The following is a 19,573-nucleotide window of genomic DNA, read 5'->3' as shown; positions in this document are numbered from 1 at the left end:
CCAAATATGCTTTGTCAAATTAACAAGTAAATAAAAATTTTGTACATTTTACAAATACACATCGCCAGAATTCTATTCAGGAAAAAGACTCACTGGAATTTCTCCCCATTACTATTTCCAGCAATTGCTGATTCAAAGCATTAAAATATCTGTTAGCCCCATTACCCAGTTAAAAAGCATAGGTGAAAAAAGTATGCCCAGGAATTAAGAAACATTGTTATCATCACCAGAATCCTCCCCGAGATAATGGGCTGCACAAGGAGTAAGGCGACAGAAACCTACCCTTTAAAAGCATGTGTAAAAAGTATGTTTTAATCTCAAGACAGCTAAACCCAGCCTTTCAGAGATATTTAAGGCACCTAATTCCTATTTGAATGCAGTAGGACTTAGGTACCAAAATGCCTGAGATTCTGGGTCATATTTTATTTTATATAATGAAATATTGGAGTTTATATTCTTTGTTCATTTTTAACAGAGATATTGAGAGAAAAAAGATCTATGAAGAGCTATTACTAAAACATAAAAGGATACAAGATCTAGCTAGAATCACCAAGTCATAGAAAGCTGGAAAGATTTATCTGGTAAAGGGTCATTACTTTTTGTTGTTTCTCTCCTAAGTACTTCTTTTATGCCCATCAGAGGCAGGACACTGAATTAGATGGGTTTGATGCAGTATACTCATTCTAGTATTGCAAAACATCAGACGCCCCAACACCCCAAACCTTCTTACATTCCCAAGATTCTTCGGCACATAGTCTAAGGGGAGTCCACCCACGTAGAGCTTCCCCTCCACATCCAAAGTGCTACCATCTCCCAGAGCACTGACTGCTACTAATTCCTGTCCATCCACAATGATTGTACCTTTTCTTTTAACATATTCTGTCTTTACCTGGAAAAAAATGAGAGCATGCAGACATAAATCAGTAAGCTGAATCCGTTACCTAGTCATCATTTGCTACAGAAGTAAGCAAGACAATTTTTAATTTAATGCTTAGATTTCTTTGACATGCTGTACTAAGGCATCCTCTTGAAATTCTTGGTGAGGCTGAGGCCGTTTCAGAATTCAACTGAGCAGCTGAACTGCTTCCTTGCCTCCCCGAGGGCTGACAACAATTGCATGTTGTCCTGCATAAGTTTTTTCAGTGTTTTAACAAACATTATTTAAAGCCACTAGTTTATTTCCTTAGGATATGAGTACATGAGTTTGAAGAGGGAAGTACTGTGCTGGTCTTCTACAATTATGCTGCCCACCAGCGAAGCCATCTCGCCTCTCTGAAGCACAAACTCTTACGCTGTAATTTTACGATGGGCAGTGCTTAATTTGCTATGACCAACAAGCTTTCCGGTTTTGTCCCACCTTCTTTCATGCCCCTATGCCTTCCTTACACTAAAACGATTACTCACATGCAGATGAGGGTCTTTATTTTAAGTCAGCTAGCCATTTATTCTTCACTGGCTACTTTTAGCCCCATTCAGAATCCTGACCAGATTCAACATGAGATTTCATGAATGTTTTCACTGGTAAGGGGGCTGGCTAGGGTTTAAACCACTACCGGGGGTAAAGTAGCACAAGCAGGGTGATAGAAGCAGATGGCAGAGAACAGAAAGAAGAGCTTCTTTCAGCAGCAATGCATACTATCTTAAATTGACTGTGGAACTATTGCAATAATCACCCCCAGCTGTGAAGCTGTGTGACTCAGCCTTAATCTCAAAAAAAAGGTTCAAGCTCATGCTTTTATGTCCTGGGTAGTAAAGGTAGGTCAGCTCTTTTATGGAATCTGTTCATCTCTTAAAAAGCTGATAGTGTGAGTTTTACACGAGTATATTTTATTTTAAACATGCAGCTGTAAATCCCGGCACATACTTTTCTTCAGGAAAGGCAGCAGAGCTTAACTGTGATATCTCTCTCTGACAGAAGTTCACATCTGTTTTCTTTATGTTAGTTTTTGCTGCTTTTTCTTCTGCTGATTATATACAAAATGCAAAAAACCACTATGCTGATTCTTTAGGCACCTAAGAGAGATGGTAGCTTTGTGTCAATCACTTTGTCCCACAGAAGCCAATTCCTAGAGTTAAGGCTTCAGATATGGACAAGGGAAGGCAAGCTTAGCATCCTCACCTGCCTTAAAGAAGAGTAACGTGGTCAGAACTGCTTTTAAAATTCATGCAGACATCAGTTATTTTTCACAAAGCAAGCCAGAGACAGCAGCAGGTGAGCTGCTCTGAGCAGCTGGGCCAACAGAGGCTGATACAGAGTTTTTGTACAGGAGGCCCTGAATGCTATGTGACACCTGAATGTGATACCTGAAAGCTGTAGCCATAATTTCTCCTCAAACTTGTCTTATGCCAAGTATTCCCCACCCAGCCTTCAAATTCCAAATGCCTACCTTTTCCATGTTGCACCAACAAAGGAAAGGAAAAAGTGCTTCCCTGCTAGTACTAGCTGCTATGACATGGTCATGTATTAAGCAGTATGTGGGAGAAAGGAGAAACTCTGCACCCATAAATCTCACCCTCTCACACAGTTGCAGGTCTTTGGTAGCATAGCACACGGAAAGCTCTCTGCATGGAAAAAGAATTTCTAGACCTCTGTGTTGGGTTCTTCTCTGCTGAAGATGACTGTTATTACACAGTTGATTTCTAAATAACCTGAGATACCTTATGATAGTTGGATGCTGAAATGGATGCAAAATCAATGAGAACTTAAAAAGGAAATAATTACATTCAAACACAAGTTATCTGAATGGTTTCATGACTGTGTTAAAACCTGTTTGCTGTTGCAAAACAGAAAGCATAAGGAAAGGCAGAAAGAAACCATCCCAACAACTCCAGGGAAGAGGAAATGGAGTACCAGATTAGTGACTACCTACCGTATGCCATTTTCCATCACTGATAACAGCAGGGTGAAACGCTACTGCTTTTCCTTTGCCTAGATCAAACGAGAAATAGAGCTGTCCCCCATGAAGCTGTAGGGCTGCATAATCAGCTTGGTTCTGGTGAGCCATGTAGTAAATCAGGCCACTGGAGGCAAAGCCTCTGAGATTCAGCTGGACAGAAAGTCTAAACAATAAAAATTAAATGTTACTGAAAGTATTTCTTCTGCACTGATACAAAGCTTTTCTCCAGGCAGAGAACAACCTTCTTAGGAAACAAAATTTATCATTACAAAGGCCAGAAAAGTAGAATTTGCATTGATTCTAAGCAAGTATGACCCATAATGTATTTCATAATAGAAATCAGTGCTGTACCTTTCAGAGACAGAAAAAGTGCTTGCCAGAGTAAGCTGGGCTTTAAGAGGGACAGGCTCAACTGTTTATGACTGCAGGCTTGCATATTGCCCCAAGAAAGGAACCAATTCCAGGATAATGGGATGGCATCCATTACTATTACCCAGGCTTGCTGGGATATAATGGGCAGACTGAGAACAGGAGGCAGCTTAAAAGGTAGAGGAGTTGATTAAGCCATTTATTATGGAGACACTAGGTTCAGACTACATAGCATCAATTCTCTGCAATGTCCTTATGTTCAGTAATTAGAACATAAGAGCTAGAAGGGAAAAAAACCTCTTTTCTCAGTGCCTGCAGAGGCTTTCTGAGTTGAAAAAAGCATATGCAGGCTGTGTTTTGGGGACCTTGTTGGAAGTCTCTCAAACAAGTATGAGTGGCAGAGGGGCTATTGCCTATTAAGTCTCAACAGAATTAGTCTCAGCAGTCATCTCCTTCAATGACCTGGGGAGTGAAGCAGACATGGAAGGTGCAATTGCAGAAAACCTGGTGAGCAGAGGGTGAGCTGTTATCTGCATCAGTCACAAGAGCAGGGACCAGCTGAGCATTGTATGTGGAAAAATACTTACAGAAGGTGGTACAGCGGGGCTTTTAAGTCTGAGGGGGGAAAAAATGCAAAACTTTGACCATGAGTTAAACTCATGACCAAATCTGGGAAAGACATTAATTACACTGCAGTTGTTGTGATGCCTTCTACAATGAGGAATCCAAAGAAACTTCAAGTGAGGGCCATATTTAAAGCTGGTAATGCAGTGATCATTCATGAAAATCATCACTGCACTTCTTGTAACTCAATGTAAAGTAGTACACTGTGCGCATGGATGTTTCAGGATATACTCACTTCTTCCTGACAATAGACTGATTGAAGAGTAGTGTCATATGGCTGCCTTTGGCAAGTCCAAACTGATGGGCACCTTGAACATGATTAGGTAACTCATCTTTTGCACAAACAACCTGCTAATGAAAGGATTTTATTAAGAATGATAGTATCAGGTGCTGACCAGCAAGTGCTGAATGGCAGAGCTTTGTAAGGAACAAAACTGAGCCACATGATAACTACAAAGTATATAGCAACATCAATTAGCTAAACTCCAATCATTCTGAGCTGTCTTTAGGCTCAAAAAGAACTAGTCCTAATGATTAAGCTATGCCTCATGGACAGCACTTGTCTTTTTTTGAGAAATATTTGCAGTTTGAGAAGTATTCATTCACCATTTGTCTCAACTGATAGCCCTTTTGATCACAAATGACGGAAGACAGAGTACAATTTCAGAGTGAAAATCTCATGGACTCAGTAGAAATATTTTTCCATTTAGTGAAGATGCACATTTTTGTTATGATTTGGAATATGGAGAGCTGAGTAACAGGGTATGAGCCAAAGCTATACTTTAGCTGTAAGAAGGACAACTTAGTTCTTTTTATAGCCACAGTTGTATGAAATGTATAAAATCCTGCTTTCTGTTGCCACAGAAAAAATTATTTCAGGATGCTTTGGAAACACTTCATTATAAAGATGTGCAGCTGCAGAAGGAGAGAAGTAATGCTTCCATCTCTCCTGGGAACAGGGTCTGTGGGAGAGGAAACAGGTCCCATGCAAGCTGTATTCAGACACTGTGTGTCTCTGGAATGGTTTCTACCTCCTCTTTTGACACAAAGCATGTGTGACCAGGAAAACGTGAATGCTGAACTGCACAACTAATACAAAACTCAGGACAGAGCCACTTTGGTAGGAACACATGAGATGTAATAATTGCTTCCAAGTCTTTCTGCTGGAGAACTATCACTCCTCTTTTCCTTTTCTTTTTTAGTGTTGCTGCCTGAACAATGACAAACCTAACTACATTTCCCTTCCAAAAGGTCATCAGTCTGTTGCAAAGGTTTCTATCACAGTGTTTCTATGAGAAATAATCATTTCAAATTCACATTCCTTGAACCATGCCATACCACAGAAGAAATAAATATACACTGTCCATACTTTGAAAATTCTCCGCAAAGCTAAAACACATCTTGTTGTTGAATACTTTCCTAGAAGAAGTAATAAAGCTTTGCTGTAATACATACTTTTTTTGTGTCTGTAAGAGGCCTCAGGGGAACTGGCAAAGCTCGAAGTTCAGGCTGAATCTCCATGTCTTCTGGTATGGCTGGTTTAGGCTTCTCTGACAAAAAGCAGCTGTCCATATCCACATGTTCATACTTCATGGAAGTGGTGAAATACAAAAGCCTGTATTTTAAAAAACCCTACATTTTAAGAGGTGAAATTCAAACTCGCTACATTTCCCAAGTACAGGGAGAGTATTTCACAGGGTCTTTAACTAGTCGTGGGAGAAAGGGAAAGAACTGGCATACTGGAACAAAAAGATTGAGAATTGGCAAATAATCCATCTACAGAACAATATTAATAGACAGCTTTCTTGGAAAACTATTCTGTCTGTAAATGCAGATGAAACTATCATGGAGACATTTACATTTTGTGCTGTGTCTATACGCATTAAAGACATTTTTAATGCTATTTGGATATGTATGTAGCTGGTAATATCCATTTTCTGCCTGTTACAATACCCAATGCTTGTCTTAGGTTAAAAATCAGGCAAATGGATGTCATGCAAGAAATTAAAAACTACAATGAATAATTACTATACGATGCTTTGAAAATCAAGGCAGTTACCCCTCTGACTTACTCCTTGTTAAAAATGATATTGCTGATACAGCCATAAAAGGAGCCAGCCATTTTTAGCCCTAAGATGCCCTCTCCTGCTGGAATGCCACCAGCATAGAAGTTGGAAATATTAATGGGTGTCATTTCTGCTGATCCACCAAGCCTCAGTTCTGCAGGGTTACTTTCATCCACCTGTACGGTTATGATCCTGAAAAAGATAAAGCAGGAAAAAACATTGAACAAGGGCTCTAGACATGTGTTTTCAAATGAAAAAGCATTCCTTTCAGCACAAAAAATGTCCTGCTCTAAGAAAGAGATTCCATTACTTTGATAATACTTTTAATGTCTTCAAACTAAAAGACCTTCCTCTTTACACGGTTTTTAACCCTTAGAGTTTTTCAAATTTCTTTCTAAATTATTCTGATAGGTGTCTCTCAAAATTATTTTGATAGTTATATTTTTTCTGATACTATTTAGTGTATGTTACACAAGTGGCCCAAGCTGTCTAGAAATTCTGAGAGCTTTTAACTACAACTTCATCAGTGGCTGTATGCTGTATACAATTACCATGTAAATCAGAACACCTGCATTAACAGCATAAAAACACAGCCCCGATTATTCCACATAACGAGTTAGCAAAGGCAGTTCCTCAGACAGCACAGTGAACTGACAACAGCATATAACAATTAAACAGCTAGTACTCTTGGCAGTCACATATACCTCTTATTCCGGATTAGGATGACAGAGTGTTCTTGTCCATCACTGTATGTTCCATGAGCAGACTGAAGAACTACTTTCCTAGTACTTGCTCTATCACCAGCATTAACATGCACTACAAGATGACCATCCATCAGCATGATGGAAAAGAACGGCTGTAGATTTAATCAGAAGATTAGTTTTTAACTATAGTTCAATTTCCTGTCACTCATTCAGTGTATAAATGGAACATACTTTGGAAAAGAATTACCTCCAACTTTGTTGTAAACAAACTTTTTACTGAAACTCAAAGACTAGAAGGCATTGTACTGGTACCTCTTAGACTGCAAAGCCTTCTAACTGAAAACCTGAGAGCTGGGAGTTTCTTTGGTCCACCACCCTACTCATCCTCTTAGAGGAAGAGAGTAAGAAAGGGGCAGGTATTCCTGCTAAGATGCTGTCCTTGCATTCCAGGAGCTCCAGAACAGCCCACAAGATATGAGATAGCTGTTTATCTCAAATCCTTCATTAACTACTTCTGACTAACAGAAGCAGAAAGTAACTTCTCTGTATTTCATGTGCAGTTTTCCTCCTTGCTGCAAAAGCATTCTAGGACCTAGTAACCATACCAGGTCTCAACTTGATCCTTCACCTCTCCTCTGCTACAATGAACATCCTCTGTTCCCTAACCTTGACTCTGTATTTGGACCTTCCTAAGCCAAATATTTTTTTCTTTCTTATTCTTTGCAAGTTACAGCCATAAAAACCTGATGATATTGTGTAAAAATGGCAAAAAAAAAAAAAATCTTTCAGTACTTGCCAAATGTGCTTGCCTACGTCGTCGCTTTTCCAGTCCCCTGCTGAGTCCAGCAAGTATGACGCCACTGCTGTTCTTTGTAGCAAAAGTTGCCATCAGTTCTGATTCTGGGCTTAAGGACTTAGGCACCAACTCAATATATCCATTGTTCAAGATGTTCACAGTACGAATAGGCTATTTTATGAGGAAGAGAAATAATTACTGACTTTGTCCTCTGACTTTGTAAGAAGAACAAAAAAATTCAAGCAGAGATCAGATTATCTTAAAATCCCTAGATTCATCACTATAAGCATCACTATTCATTGTTCAGTAACAATAAAGATCAAATCACAAAACATAAAGTCTCGTACCTCCAATACACAGCCTTTCCTCACTCCATATGAATTTCTAAGCAAGTCAAAGGTTGAACGGGATATTTCCAGATTCTTGATGCATCCTACATACCTTCTACTATTAAGACCTTTCCTGAAACACAGAACATAATGTTTTTTCCAAGGAGTAGTATTTGGAATCTCCTGGGAGAAAAGATTAAGGTCTCTTCAATAAGAAAAAGACAGACCTATTTGGAAGAATGTAGTCAACCCAGTTTAGTTTAGGTGGAAACAGAGGTAAGTTGGGGTTTACTATTAGCAGATATTAATTCTGATCTTAAAAAGAGTCGGCTAACACTGTCCCCAAATGGAAATATATAGAAGTGTGTAGTGCTGTGTTGCCAGGCCATTTTCCGTAACTTTAAGATGAATATTCAGCTGAAATGTAATGTCTGTTGTGTGAGAGGGTAACTGTAGCTCTCTGCTACCTAGTAATTCTTTTGCATTTCTTAAATCTGGAGGATGGCTAATTTGGGTCAAGGTTTAATTCAGAGAAATCTAAAGCTATCCTACCATAGTCCCTTTATGGCTGGTATGCCACCTAGGATTAACAAGTCTGCACCTCTGCAATAACTGCACAGAGACTAATTTTGTCCTGGAATTTACCTTATTGTCAAAAGCATGCAGACAGCTTAATTAGATTTCTTTTGCCATGTTTTTCCTTGCAAAGTGAATCCAGTAGAAGAAATGTGATTTTACAAGTTCAGCAGGGATGTGCAATGGAAGAAAGTATAAACAAAAGACATGCTAATAAAATATATACTTGTAATGTATTTTTCTTATCTGTTCACAATTATTTCTCCTCTTTTCCAAGTTTCAAAACTGAATTACAACACTCCTTTCTGAAGTAGAATTTTTACCCCAAACTGCAGTTTTGCCCATAAATGCCATCTGGAAAACACAAGGCTTACACAGGTAGACATCAAAGGAGCATCGTTCCAGGCAGCAGAGCAGAATGCTTGCTGCAGTCTGACACAAAAAGTAGTGGCTGCTGTTGTGGAAATCACCCACGGGGGGGAAAACCAGAAGCTTGTTTCTGTTCTGAACTATATTGTCAGACCTACCAGCAAAAAACACTGTATTAAAGTTTGAAGGCAAAGGACAGATAATGTGGTGGTATACATGGACATTAGCAAAACTTCAGACGTCACTGATTTTCACTAATTTCCATGGGGATAGAAGAGTTTATTGAAGTCTTTTCCTCTACTGACAGGAGTCTTAGCAAAGGGGGGAAAGCAAGAGAACATTTTACCTCACAATCCTTGATCTTGGCAGCCCACCAATGAAGATTGGGTCCTTATCAGAGCGGTTCAGGTCTGAGGCAACCCCAGGAGATTCTCCTTGCTTGGTTTCTTTATAATTAAGGTTATATGCATCCATGACTGCCAAAATTCCTGCAAATAAAAGAGAGCAAAGATCTGGAGAAGGACACAAACACACATTTTTTTCACTTTGGCAATCCTGTCTCTAATAAGGGAAAATGTATTCATTGACTAAAACATGTACAGACAATCTTCTTATTTTTAGAATGAACAGTTTATTGTACTTCCAGCTATTCTGTTAATCTCATTCATTTTCTCTGCCAAATTGAAATCTGGGAAAGTCTACAGAAAAAAAATATACACAAGAATAATGTTATAGATACTAACATGTCCTGGGTTCAGCTGTAACAGTTAATTTTCTCCTTCCTAGTAGCTAGTGCAGTGCTGTGTTTCAGCTTTAGTCTGAGAACAATGCTGATAACACAACGATGTTTTAGTTGTTGCTAAGTAATGCTTACTCCGATCAAGGACTTTTCAGTCTCATGCTCTACCAGTGAGGAGGGGCATGGGAAGCTGGGAGGAAGCAGGGACAGGACACCTGACCCAGACTAGCCAAAGGGGTATTCCAGACCACAGCACGTCTGCCCAGTGTATAAACTGGGGGGAGTTACCTGGAAGGCCCAGATCGCTGCTGGGGTCGGGATGGGTATCAGTCAGCAGGTGGTGAGCAGTTGTATTGTGCATCACTTGTGTTTATTGGTTTGGCTTTTTTATCTTTCCTTTTTAGTTTTCTATTCTCTCCCCTTGTTATTACCATTATCATTATTATTAGTAGTAGTAGTAGTAGCAGTTTTATATTATACTTTAGTTATTGGACTGTTCTCATCTCAACCCATGGGGTTTACATTCTTTTGATTCTTTTCCTCATCCTGCACAGAGGGGGAGAAGGGAAAGGGGGCAGTGAGTGAGTGGCTGCATGGTTCTGAGTTATCGTCTGGACTTAAACCACGGCACATGTATTATTTGTACTGTATGCATTACTTCCCAAACATGGGTCCCAAAATACTGCTGTACTAGGTACTATTAAAGCACAGAATAAAAAATTATGATCCTTCATATACAGACTTGGACAAAGTTCTTTCAATAAGAATATTGATATATTTTTGTCTGGCAGCTTCTGCATTACATGCTCTTTATGAAATGTGCCAAACCAAGCACAAGATTTGCACAGCTGTCCTTCATAAAGCAAAGTAACATAAGTGTGATTGCTAAAGAAACTGCATTGGAAGTGAACAAATTTGGTTGCAGTGATGCTCCCTGCAGATATCTTAGATATTTGTAAATGTGCAGACACGTGTTTCTTTTAGAATGCAGCCTACCTTGTTTCTTGTTCCGACTGAATGAAATTTTGTACCACGTTCCATTGTTGTAACGATTTTCCGTTGTCAGAGCAAGAGGTCCTGAACCTAGATCAACAGTTAGTCTCACTTTGCCATCAACAAGCTCAAGGGACAAGAAATCTCTCTGTGAGGGAAACAAACAAACCAATGACAAAAACCAAACAGATTAAATTCCTGGAAATAAAATCTTCCAAAAGGATGCATTCTTGGCAGGTTTGGGCCACTGTGTGAAAAACATTTGGGAACTTCGGTGCCTAGACTATTTGTTAGGCCCAAGATACTTATCTTCACTATGTTTAGGGAAATTATTTTATGTATACCTCCCAAGGATGTCTTTTTGTTTTGTTGTATTTGTACTTATATGCATCATGAGGCTTGATTATTCAGCAGAGCAAGGTTTAAATGTAAAAGGTCATATCTGCCTTTTTTTTGGATGAAGTTGACAGTAATTTCATTTGACTGTTAGCATAGCGATCAATCACTACAATGTTCACTCAGCAAGAAGCAAGTAGAAAGACTTTCTGAATTGTATTAAAAGTGCCCCCTCTGCATTGTAAAACTTAAGTCAGACATCACAGGCAGTGAGTACATAACAAAGCAAATGAATAATGAATGGACTGAAACAATCTGTATCTAAACAAAGATTTGTCCTCCTTCAGGAAAAGAAAACCACCAGCTAAACTGCATAACATGATGGTGAAGGTGTTGAGATGGGTCTAGGTTATCCTATTGTTGCTGGGAGTTTTATTTCATTTATTTCAGTTTACTGAATTCCCACCCTATGGATTTAATCCAATATGCCTACTCAACATTATGTTGTCCTTCTACAAGCTCAATTCCAAAAGATTTTACATACTGAAAAGGTTCCTTCAAGTAAACAAAACTAGTTTGTTTTTCCTACTGTTTCTTTTAGTTAAATAATCATTAATTTTAGTCTAGGATTAAAACAAATCACAGATAATTCTTTTTATTGCTTAATTTTGTCTAGAGAGCCATCTCTAGGGTTCCTGTCTTTACTTTTATGTCTTATGATGTCAATCACATGTAATAACCTATAGAAAGATAATAACTTGGTTTAATACACATAAATTGAAAAATAACAAAGACAGCAAGAAACCATCAAGTTATCTAAACAGGCTTTGACAGCTTAAGAATCCGATCCATTTTCTTACAGTGCCATTTGAAGCAAGATATAGAAGAAGCCCACTAGGTGAAAAGGTACTGAAAAATATTATTATCTGAGTCACTGTTGAGCGGAGTGCCTTCTCCACAACTGAGTATCCACTGCCATCAAAATGGAATGAAGTGTCCTCATCCTGTGGGCTATGAAAGTAAAAAACACAATTAAAAATGTTAGCTGAAGATTTCTGTTTTTTTCCAGTCATTTTTATATAAAACATACGAAAAGTTAGATCAGTTGGTGCAGCCCCCAGGCAGTATGACTAGAAACTGTAGAAAAAGACTAAAATCTTGATGTTATGAATAACTAAAGGATTCCAGCCAAAGGCTGTTTTCATTATAGAGTCTCACAATACACAATTTAACCATAAGGAAGGATGCATACAAGATAAAAAATATTTTTCCCTGATATATGAAAAAAAAAACACATTTCTTAAGGGTAAACATAATTGTTACAACATACACCCTCTTAATTAATACATGTCATCCATTTATTTGTGTAACTCCACTTACAATAATGTCCTATTAGCCCCTTTTCCTGCAACATAGTACTTGGAAAAAAATTCTCATACAATCAAGCAGCACCCTCTGCTGTTTCTAAATGAAACATTCTGCAAAAGAGAATATGGTCAAGTCTATTTCTTTTCAATTCCTTAAACAAAAAGAAATAGTGCAGTCTGCAATTAGTTACAAGAAGGGTAGTAAGCTCAGTGGCTACAGTTTTGCTATGGATTGTTTTAATAAGAATGCTTTACACTGTATTTTTATCCTAGGAGAGAATAAATCTATCTTGCTGGAAATTACTGGAAAGCAAACATTCTGAAATAGTCTGGTTCACAAGCAGTCCCTACTCTCAATGCACAAAATAGACCACAGCAGTAGAATTCTTCTGAGAAAGTAATTAGTAAGTGATAAAATCCTATACAATGAAATTATTTGACACCACTGGCACATTCAGTGCTAGTTAATCATCAGTAAAAAACTGCAATTTGGCCAAGCTCATTATTTTTACCTAACACAGAAATACATATTACAAATGTAAATTACTCAGTCTGTTACAAAAAAAAAAGGAGTGAGACAAAATACCTTCCAAAACAGCCATTGCACTTGCCCTCTTTTTCCATGTAGTTCCAAAGACCAATAGATCTGCCATTCAAAGATGCCTCTCCCATGCACCCTTTAAAATGAGTCACCTTAACTGCAGGCGATTTCTAAAAGACAAGAGATACATCATTAATACAGTTAATGTTAAGTACTTTGAAAATTACCCAGCCAAATTTTTGCTTGGTTGTTTTCCTTGACCTCTAATTTTGTTAGATACAAATCATAATCAAGGAACAATAAGTTTTAGCATAACTATTAACAATTATGGCTTACATCATAAAAAATCAATTTTGCAGCAAGTAAAAAAATAAAATAACTATGTCCTTGACTGACTTCCACGTCTTATGGCATGAATAACAATGGCAAACTGAAAGAAGCCACGGAAAAAGGAAATTAGAAACTAATTCATTGTGTAATGTCCATGCATCATGCATGCACACACAACCTGTCTTGGTTAACACTCTGTGCAGCAAGTTTCCAGGCAAAATTAACTTCAGAATACTAGAACATCCTTATAGAATCTTTGCTTTATGTTCAGAGTACCTGGCATGAAGTAACCTACTCATGCGACTATTTCTAAGTCAAAAGTATATCTCAAACATGTTAAAATCATTTTACAGAATGCTGACATTAAAATTTAACCTTGATTTGCCCTCCAAGTCCTCCAATAAACATTAGGGTTGATTTGTTAACATCCAGTATGCTGGCTGTCCCCGGAGAGGTTGCAGATTTAGATGAAGGCTTCTGATTGGAGTTCATTTCCTCTATGCTAAGTGTACCTGTTTTTCCAAACCTGCCAAGTAAAAATACTAATGAATACACATGCTATTGGCTTCATTTTTTAAGGACAAGAAAAACCTTGTCACTGAAAAACTCAGAAGATGGTTTGTGTTCAACATTTATGCCATTCTCATTTTAGTTACCTGGTTGCATGTATCCTGTGCCATTTGTTGTTGTCAATTTGAAAATCAGGGTATTCTACTCTTGTTGATCCAGAGCCCAAATCCCAAAGAAGAGCTACTTTACCACGTCGCATCTCCACTGCAAGGAAGTCTGCCTGAAAAACAGCAGGCCTTATTCTAATATATAGCATCAAATGTGTATTTTAACACGTAATATTGAAAAAGTCTTTCCAGGTTCATACATTTAAATCCCATATTACAGGAGCTGACTTTTAACAAAATCAGGCCCAGTAAGTTTTAACTCATTCTAACTTTTCAAAAAAACCCTCAGCTTACATACAAGGTGAATGTTTTCTTTCTAATTATATACAAACATGAGATGTACACACATACACATAGACATATAAAAATGTGCCCTTTTAAGTGCATGTGAAGTGACCTACCGGTCTGTAAAACAGTACAGTCACATGATAGCATGCCACAAGGAGCTATCTGCTGTGCATTTAATAGGATTACAGAGGGAATGGAGGAAGTCAATGTGACAGTGAGCTAACATCTCCCTTTGAAGTTGGTGGATGCACCTTGATCTTGAGGGCCAAATTCAAGTACTTTCTGATACCAAGCAAATTGCTTCATACACTCCAACACACTAAATGAAAGGATCATATATTGTGTTACAGTCCATGAGGTTAATGCACAGCACGGAAATAGGAAGCGGGAGTTTCACAGCATGGCTGAGAGGCAATGCTAAGGAAGCAGTGCTTTTATTCTCTGTCTTTGAGGATCTCTGGAATCATTTAAGGCACAAAAATGTTTCAACCCCTAGTGAACACATTTGTCTTCAAAGGGCCTCACTTTGATACTTAGTTTGAAGTCAAGTAGGAAAAGATATATGGTGATGTAAAATACTTGACTACCATCACCTCCAGTAAATGTATGCCAGAAACTTACCTTTCCATTGCTACCCAGGTAGAAAAGGAGGTTATCCGGTTCAGCAGTTTTCACATTGAGTGTTAAGGTATTGTAATTCGTAGATGAAATCTGGGGTTGGTAGGCACGAATGCAATCTCTGTCTGCTGATACTGCAACTTTAATCTGGGAGGGGGCAGAGGGAAATGGAATCTAATCAAGTCTCAGTGTACACAGCCCATATATTCTGGAATACGTACTTAGCTTCTACCAACAAATGCAAGCCTTTTGCTGAGATACTTTCATGCAATATAAGTATTGCTACCTGATCTTAGCAATCTCCTTGGTACCACTTGACAAAGTGATTCACAAATAGAAAAGAAAGAAATCTGTCATAATTCACTCATTCAATTAGAATATTAAAAGACAGTAAATTAAACTATTCAAATACCTCAGAATATAACAATAAAACTTGGGTCAGAAGCCCATGTATCAGAAAAGGCCACTGTAATAGTATCAGAAAATAAAGATACTGAAATTCAAAATCTGAAAGGAAAAAAATTACAAAACCAACCCGACAATTTCTACTCTATGTTGAGAGTAAAAAACAAAAATATAAAAGGCAGACAGTCTGCAATAATTCTGGTTATTTCAAAGTTTTACAACACAGCTTACATGATTATTCACAAAACACATTTGTGAATATGTTACAAGTTAAACTTTTAAAATATTAAGTAGACATATTCAGATTCCTGTTATGATGCCACTAACTCAGAACAATCCCAGGCACAGCTACAGGTTGGGCAGAGAAGAGATTCAGAGCAGCCCTGTGGAGAAGGACTTGGGGGTGTTGGTTGATGAGAAAATGAACATGAGCTGGCTTCAGTGTGCACTCACAGCCCAGAAAGCCAACCGTATCCTGGGCTGCATTAAAAGGAGCGTGACCAGCAGGTCCAAGGAGGTGATCCTGCCCCTCTCCTCTGCTCTCGTGAGACCTCACCTGGAGTATTGTGTGCAGTTCTGGTGTCCTCAACATAAAAAGGACATGGAACTGTTGGAACAAGTCCAGAGGAGGGCCACGACAATGATCAGGGGACTGGAGCACCTCCCATACAAAGACAGACTGAGAAAGTTGGGGCTGTTCAGCCTGGAGAAGAGAAGGCTGTGTGGAGGCATCACAGCAGCCTTCCAATATCCGAAGGGAGCCTACAAGGATGCTGGGGAGGGACTCTTCATCAGGGGCTGTAGTGATAGGACAAGGGGTAATGGGTTTAAACTTAAACAGCGGAGGTCCAGGTTAGATATAAGGAAGATATTCTTCACTGTGAGGGTGGTGAGGAACTGGAACAGGTTGCTCAAAGAAGTGGGAAATGCTCCATCCCTGTCGGTGTTCAAGGCCAGGTTGGATGGAGCCTTGGGTGAGATGGTTTAGTGGTAGGTGTCCCTGCCCATGACAGGGGGGTTGGAACTACATGATCTTAAGGTCCTTTCCAACCCTAAGCATTCTATGATTCTGTAACTCCTTTAAACACTGTCCAGCCTACTGACAGGACATCAGCTCAAGCTAAATGCATCAAACTGCATGGAACTTGGTAGTGTAATGGTCCATTTTAACAACTGAAAAACCTTAACTACATCAGCATCCTTGAATATGCCTCTAACAACTAAATATATAAAGCACAGGTGTGTGTATGATCACAGACACAGATATATAAAGTTTCTGTCCTCTAGTAGAAGTTTACAAAACAACAGAACAAACACTCAAAAATGGAATTGGGGATTTTGCCAATACTTCTTTCTACCCTGCTAGGAATCTCTGTCATTTGACACTTCAAAAAATGCTACTCGTGGCTTCATTAAGCTTCAGTAGACTGTGACAGAGAAGCAATAACCATATAATTAAGGAGATTTGCAGAAAGAACTGAAAACCTTTTATTTTTTTTTAAAACAAACCCTCCCTAAATCTTACAATAATATTCCCATACTAAAGCCAAAGGCATACAAAAAATTATTGAGCGCAAACTCATTTTCATATTCCCCTCACAGTTTAATAAGGTCCATAATACAGCTGATTCACTTTTGTTGTCATTAAGGAGGAGAGCAGAGATTTAAAACCAAGTATATTGTTTCTCTTAAAGTATTCTGGATGCATGGCAGCTTCTTGCATAGAACATATGTACATGGCAGGGTGTAGATGGCAAATTTGATGGAATCAACACTATTGTTAAAAAATTTGTAGTGATACTGATATGTGGAACACCCCATATCAGTCTCTAAAATAAGCTCAGAAATTAACATCTTGTCCCAAAAATAATGGCAGCACAATCCCCTCTTTTCTTTCTCACCAGAATATTTCTTCTGATTGCTTTCTGACATATTGTGTTCCATTATTTTTATAGGGAAAACAAGGGAATAGTAATTAAATTACTGTCTTGTTGTTCAGACAAACTCACGAATGCAATAAGAAACTTGACACGAAAAGTATAAAATGTTCTAACAGCCCTGCCAGTATAATTTTAGTATCAGTCAGCACTCTTGGACTTCATTGTGACCCCAGAACAACCAGGTACTTTGACAGTAAATTTTAGGATCTTTATGTCACAAAACTTCCCTGCTAAAAGTGAAAGTGAAGCCAGTTAAGTCTGGGATAACTCAACTTACAGATGCTGCCTGTTTGCGGGCCTGGCTGATGAGCTCTTTAATTTCAGACAAGTTTCTGTTCAGGTTCTCCTCTAACATTTTCAAAGGTTTCAGCCTACTCAATAAAAGACTCGCTTGTGCTTCAACTTCTTTGACTTGTTTTTCAGCTGTGATTGCTGCCAAAAGATAAATGAAATGTTGAGGCAGGTTGAAAGAGAAATGTAGTGTTGATTGCTAAAATATTTAGCCATGTTGGCCTGTTTCTGATCATTTTGTTTTCAGCAATTTTAAGCATCAGTAAGGAATATGCCTACTTAAGGGTATCCCATGTGAATCCTCTAGAAGTCTTAAAAAGTTAGCACATTTTTATTGAATTAGGAAGAAATAGACTCAGACTCACATTTAATGCATACTACAACTGAATATTAGTACTGCTTCTGCAAGCAGTGACATTTCTGAAGAGCAATGAAGCAGCAAACTTACCAGCTTTTGATGAATCAGTTATAAGTTCAGTAGTTTTCCTCAACGTGTCATTAACTCTGGACAATGCAGAAGAAGTATTCAGCAGCTTTTGACTGAAATCCCCAAAGTGATTTAAACCCACCACAGCACTGGTGTTTGCAGACACAGCTAGCTCTTTCACGTCAAGCATGTATTTCCTTGTAGCTGAAACACAGTTCACAGGTTAAAAAAAAAAAAAAATCACGGCTTTCATACATATTTGGGAGTAATAAATGCCTAACTTCATAACAACATAATTAAAAACACAGTCAAAACACAAGAAATGCTGTCAGCTATGTTCCTTTCATAGTAAGTTATGTTTTGGGGTTTCTTTATTTTTCAGTCTGTGAGGGGAGCATGAAATCAAGACCTACTGTGATCTAACTTTGCTTAACTTGAATGTGCCATGGCTTACAGAGTGAAAAATTTATGTTCTATGAAACTGGAGTGCCAGGAGGCTGCTGCAACTCCTCTTGCCCAGTTATTAAGTTTGAAAATGGCCACAGCTACAGCCCTGAACAAAAATAATGATAAAAGTTCCCCAGCAGGTGATACACACGTGGATATAGCTGTAGATATAGTTACTTTTTCTGGTACACACACACACAGAGATATATAATAATAAAATGGATTACACACAAATATAAATAATAGAATTTTCAGCAATTTTAATTAAGGCCCATTGGTTTAGATTTTCAAGTCTTTTGATCAAAACACTTGATTAATCCAAGTTTTGAATTCTAGGATTTTTTTTTTTATTTTTCATGACTAGCTCTGAATACAATACTGACACAGAATGCAGTGATGGGGAACTTGGTTCTGCCTATTGTAAAAGGAAGATTATATGAATACATCAAGCTTATAGTGTTTAAGTTCTCTGAATGAGGGTTGGTGTTCAGAGTCACTAGTGCAGAAGTCTATTACACCCTTTGCTCTGGGCTATGATCACTTATATATAGTGGGTGGGCTATTATAAGTGTCAATTTTATCCCAATCTTGGCCTACCCCTTACACTCCCTATGCCCAGAATAGTGGTGAGATGCTGCAGCTGGCACAAAGGGACTGATTTAGGTCTACAGGGCTCCTTCTTCATCACTAGTACCTTATACAGAAGGCAATGCCACCATTAATCTCTGCCCAGATTAAAATAAAAAGAGAAACAAAATTTCTAGATGTGTATGTAACAGCAAAAATGAAGCCAAACAATGCTGTGAGTTAAGGAGAATGAATTTCATAATGCCTTAATTTTCCATGTGTAGCTTTATGCTGCAATTAATATCCATTGTAACTTTACCACTAATCTCACCCTTTAGTGCGAATTCAGAGCCTGAGTTGTAAAATAGGTAATTTAAAAAAGCTTTGGATTTAGCATTCTAATCTGGCCACACAGTAGAACCCAACAACTGAGGCAGGAGCTCTTTATGAGTGTTTTTCTGTCTTTAAAAAATGTTATTAAGGTTGGCAAAGTATTTCAGACCCTGTTACCCACAACTTCAAAGACACTTGCTGTTAGTTTCTGTGAACTGTAGATCTTACCTTTATCCAAAATAATTACTTTTTTTTTTTTAAGGGAATACTTTTGTTTTGGAAAAAGCACAGAAAGAGAGAACATTTTAATTGGTTAAATGAAGTCAGCATTTACAAGAAAACATTTAGATGTAGATGATAAGATTCACAGTGCAGTATAAACAACTTTGAGACAAGCTATCCAAAGAAAGCAAAACCTCACAACTCTATAAAGTTTCTCTCCATGTGGGATTAAACGTTCTAGGACTTCACTCTCTTCTCACATCAATATAATTGTATGGCTATCAGAGCCCCTCCTGTTTTATGGCAGTATGAAATGGGAATC

General features: G+C 38.2%; 1 protein-coding gene across 1 annotated transcript in view; it reads right to left on the bottom strand.

Moving 5' to 3' along the window:
- LAMA1 (laminin subunit alpha 1) overlaps positions 1-19,573 on the bottom strand; it is a 101,424-nt gene that overhangs the window by 4,961 nt on the left and 76,890 nt on the right. Inside the window, exons 43-59 of the mRNA XM_057397504.1 lie at positions 17,704-17,886; positions 17,242-17,396; positions 14,623-14,766; positions 13,693-13,826; positions 13,412-13,562; positions 12,752-12,876; positions 11,659-11,809; positions 10,466-10,610; positions 9,077-9,218; positions 7,804-7,918; positions 7,457-7,627; positions 6,661-6,812; positions 5,963-6,148; positions 5,346-5,505; positions 4,126-4,238; positions 2,871-3,060; positions 731-889 (exon numbers count right to left, since the gene is read on the bottom strand). Coding sequence (XP_057253487.1) covers positions 731-889; positions 2,871-3,060; positions 4,126-4,238; positions 5,346-5,505; positions 5,963-6,148; positions 6,661-6,812; positions 7,457-7,627; positions 7,804-7,918; positions 9,077-9,218; positions 10,466-10,610; positions 11,659-11,809; positions 12,752-12,876; positions 13,412-13,562; positions 13,693-13,826; positions 14,623-14,766; positions 17,242-17,396; positions 17,704-17,886 — 2,576 coding nt within the window. The remainder of the gene's footprint in view (positions 1-730; positions 890-2,870; positions 3,061-4,125; positions 4,239-5,345; positions 5,506-5,962; positions 6,149-6,660; positions 6,813-7,456; positions 7,628-7,803; positions 7,919-9,076; positions 9,219-10,465; positions 10,611-11,658; positions 11,810-12,751; positions 12,877-13,411; positions 13,563-13,692; positions 13,827-14,622; positions 14,767-17,241; positions 17,397-17,703; positions 17,887-19,573) is intronic.

The sequence above is a fragment of the Pezoporus wallicus genome, unplaced genomic scaffold (genome assembly GCF_028554395.1).
Source record: "Pezoporus wallicus isolate ANWC-B61680 ecotype Strahan unplaced genomic scaffold, APGP_CSIRO_Pwel_v1 contig_227, whole genome shotgun sequence".
NCBI lineage: Eukaryota > Metazoa > Chordata > Aves > Psittaciformes > Psittacidae > Pezoporus > Pezoporus wallicus.
This window is presented reverse-complemented; position numbering and strand designations above follow the sequence as displayed.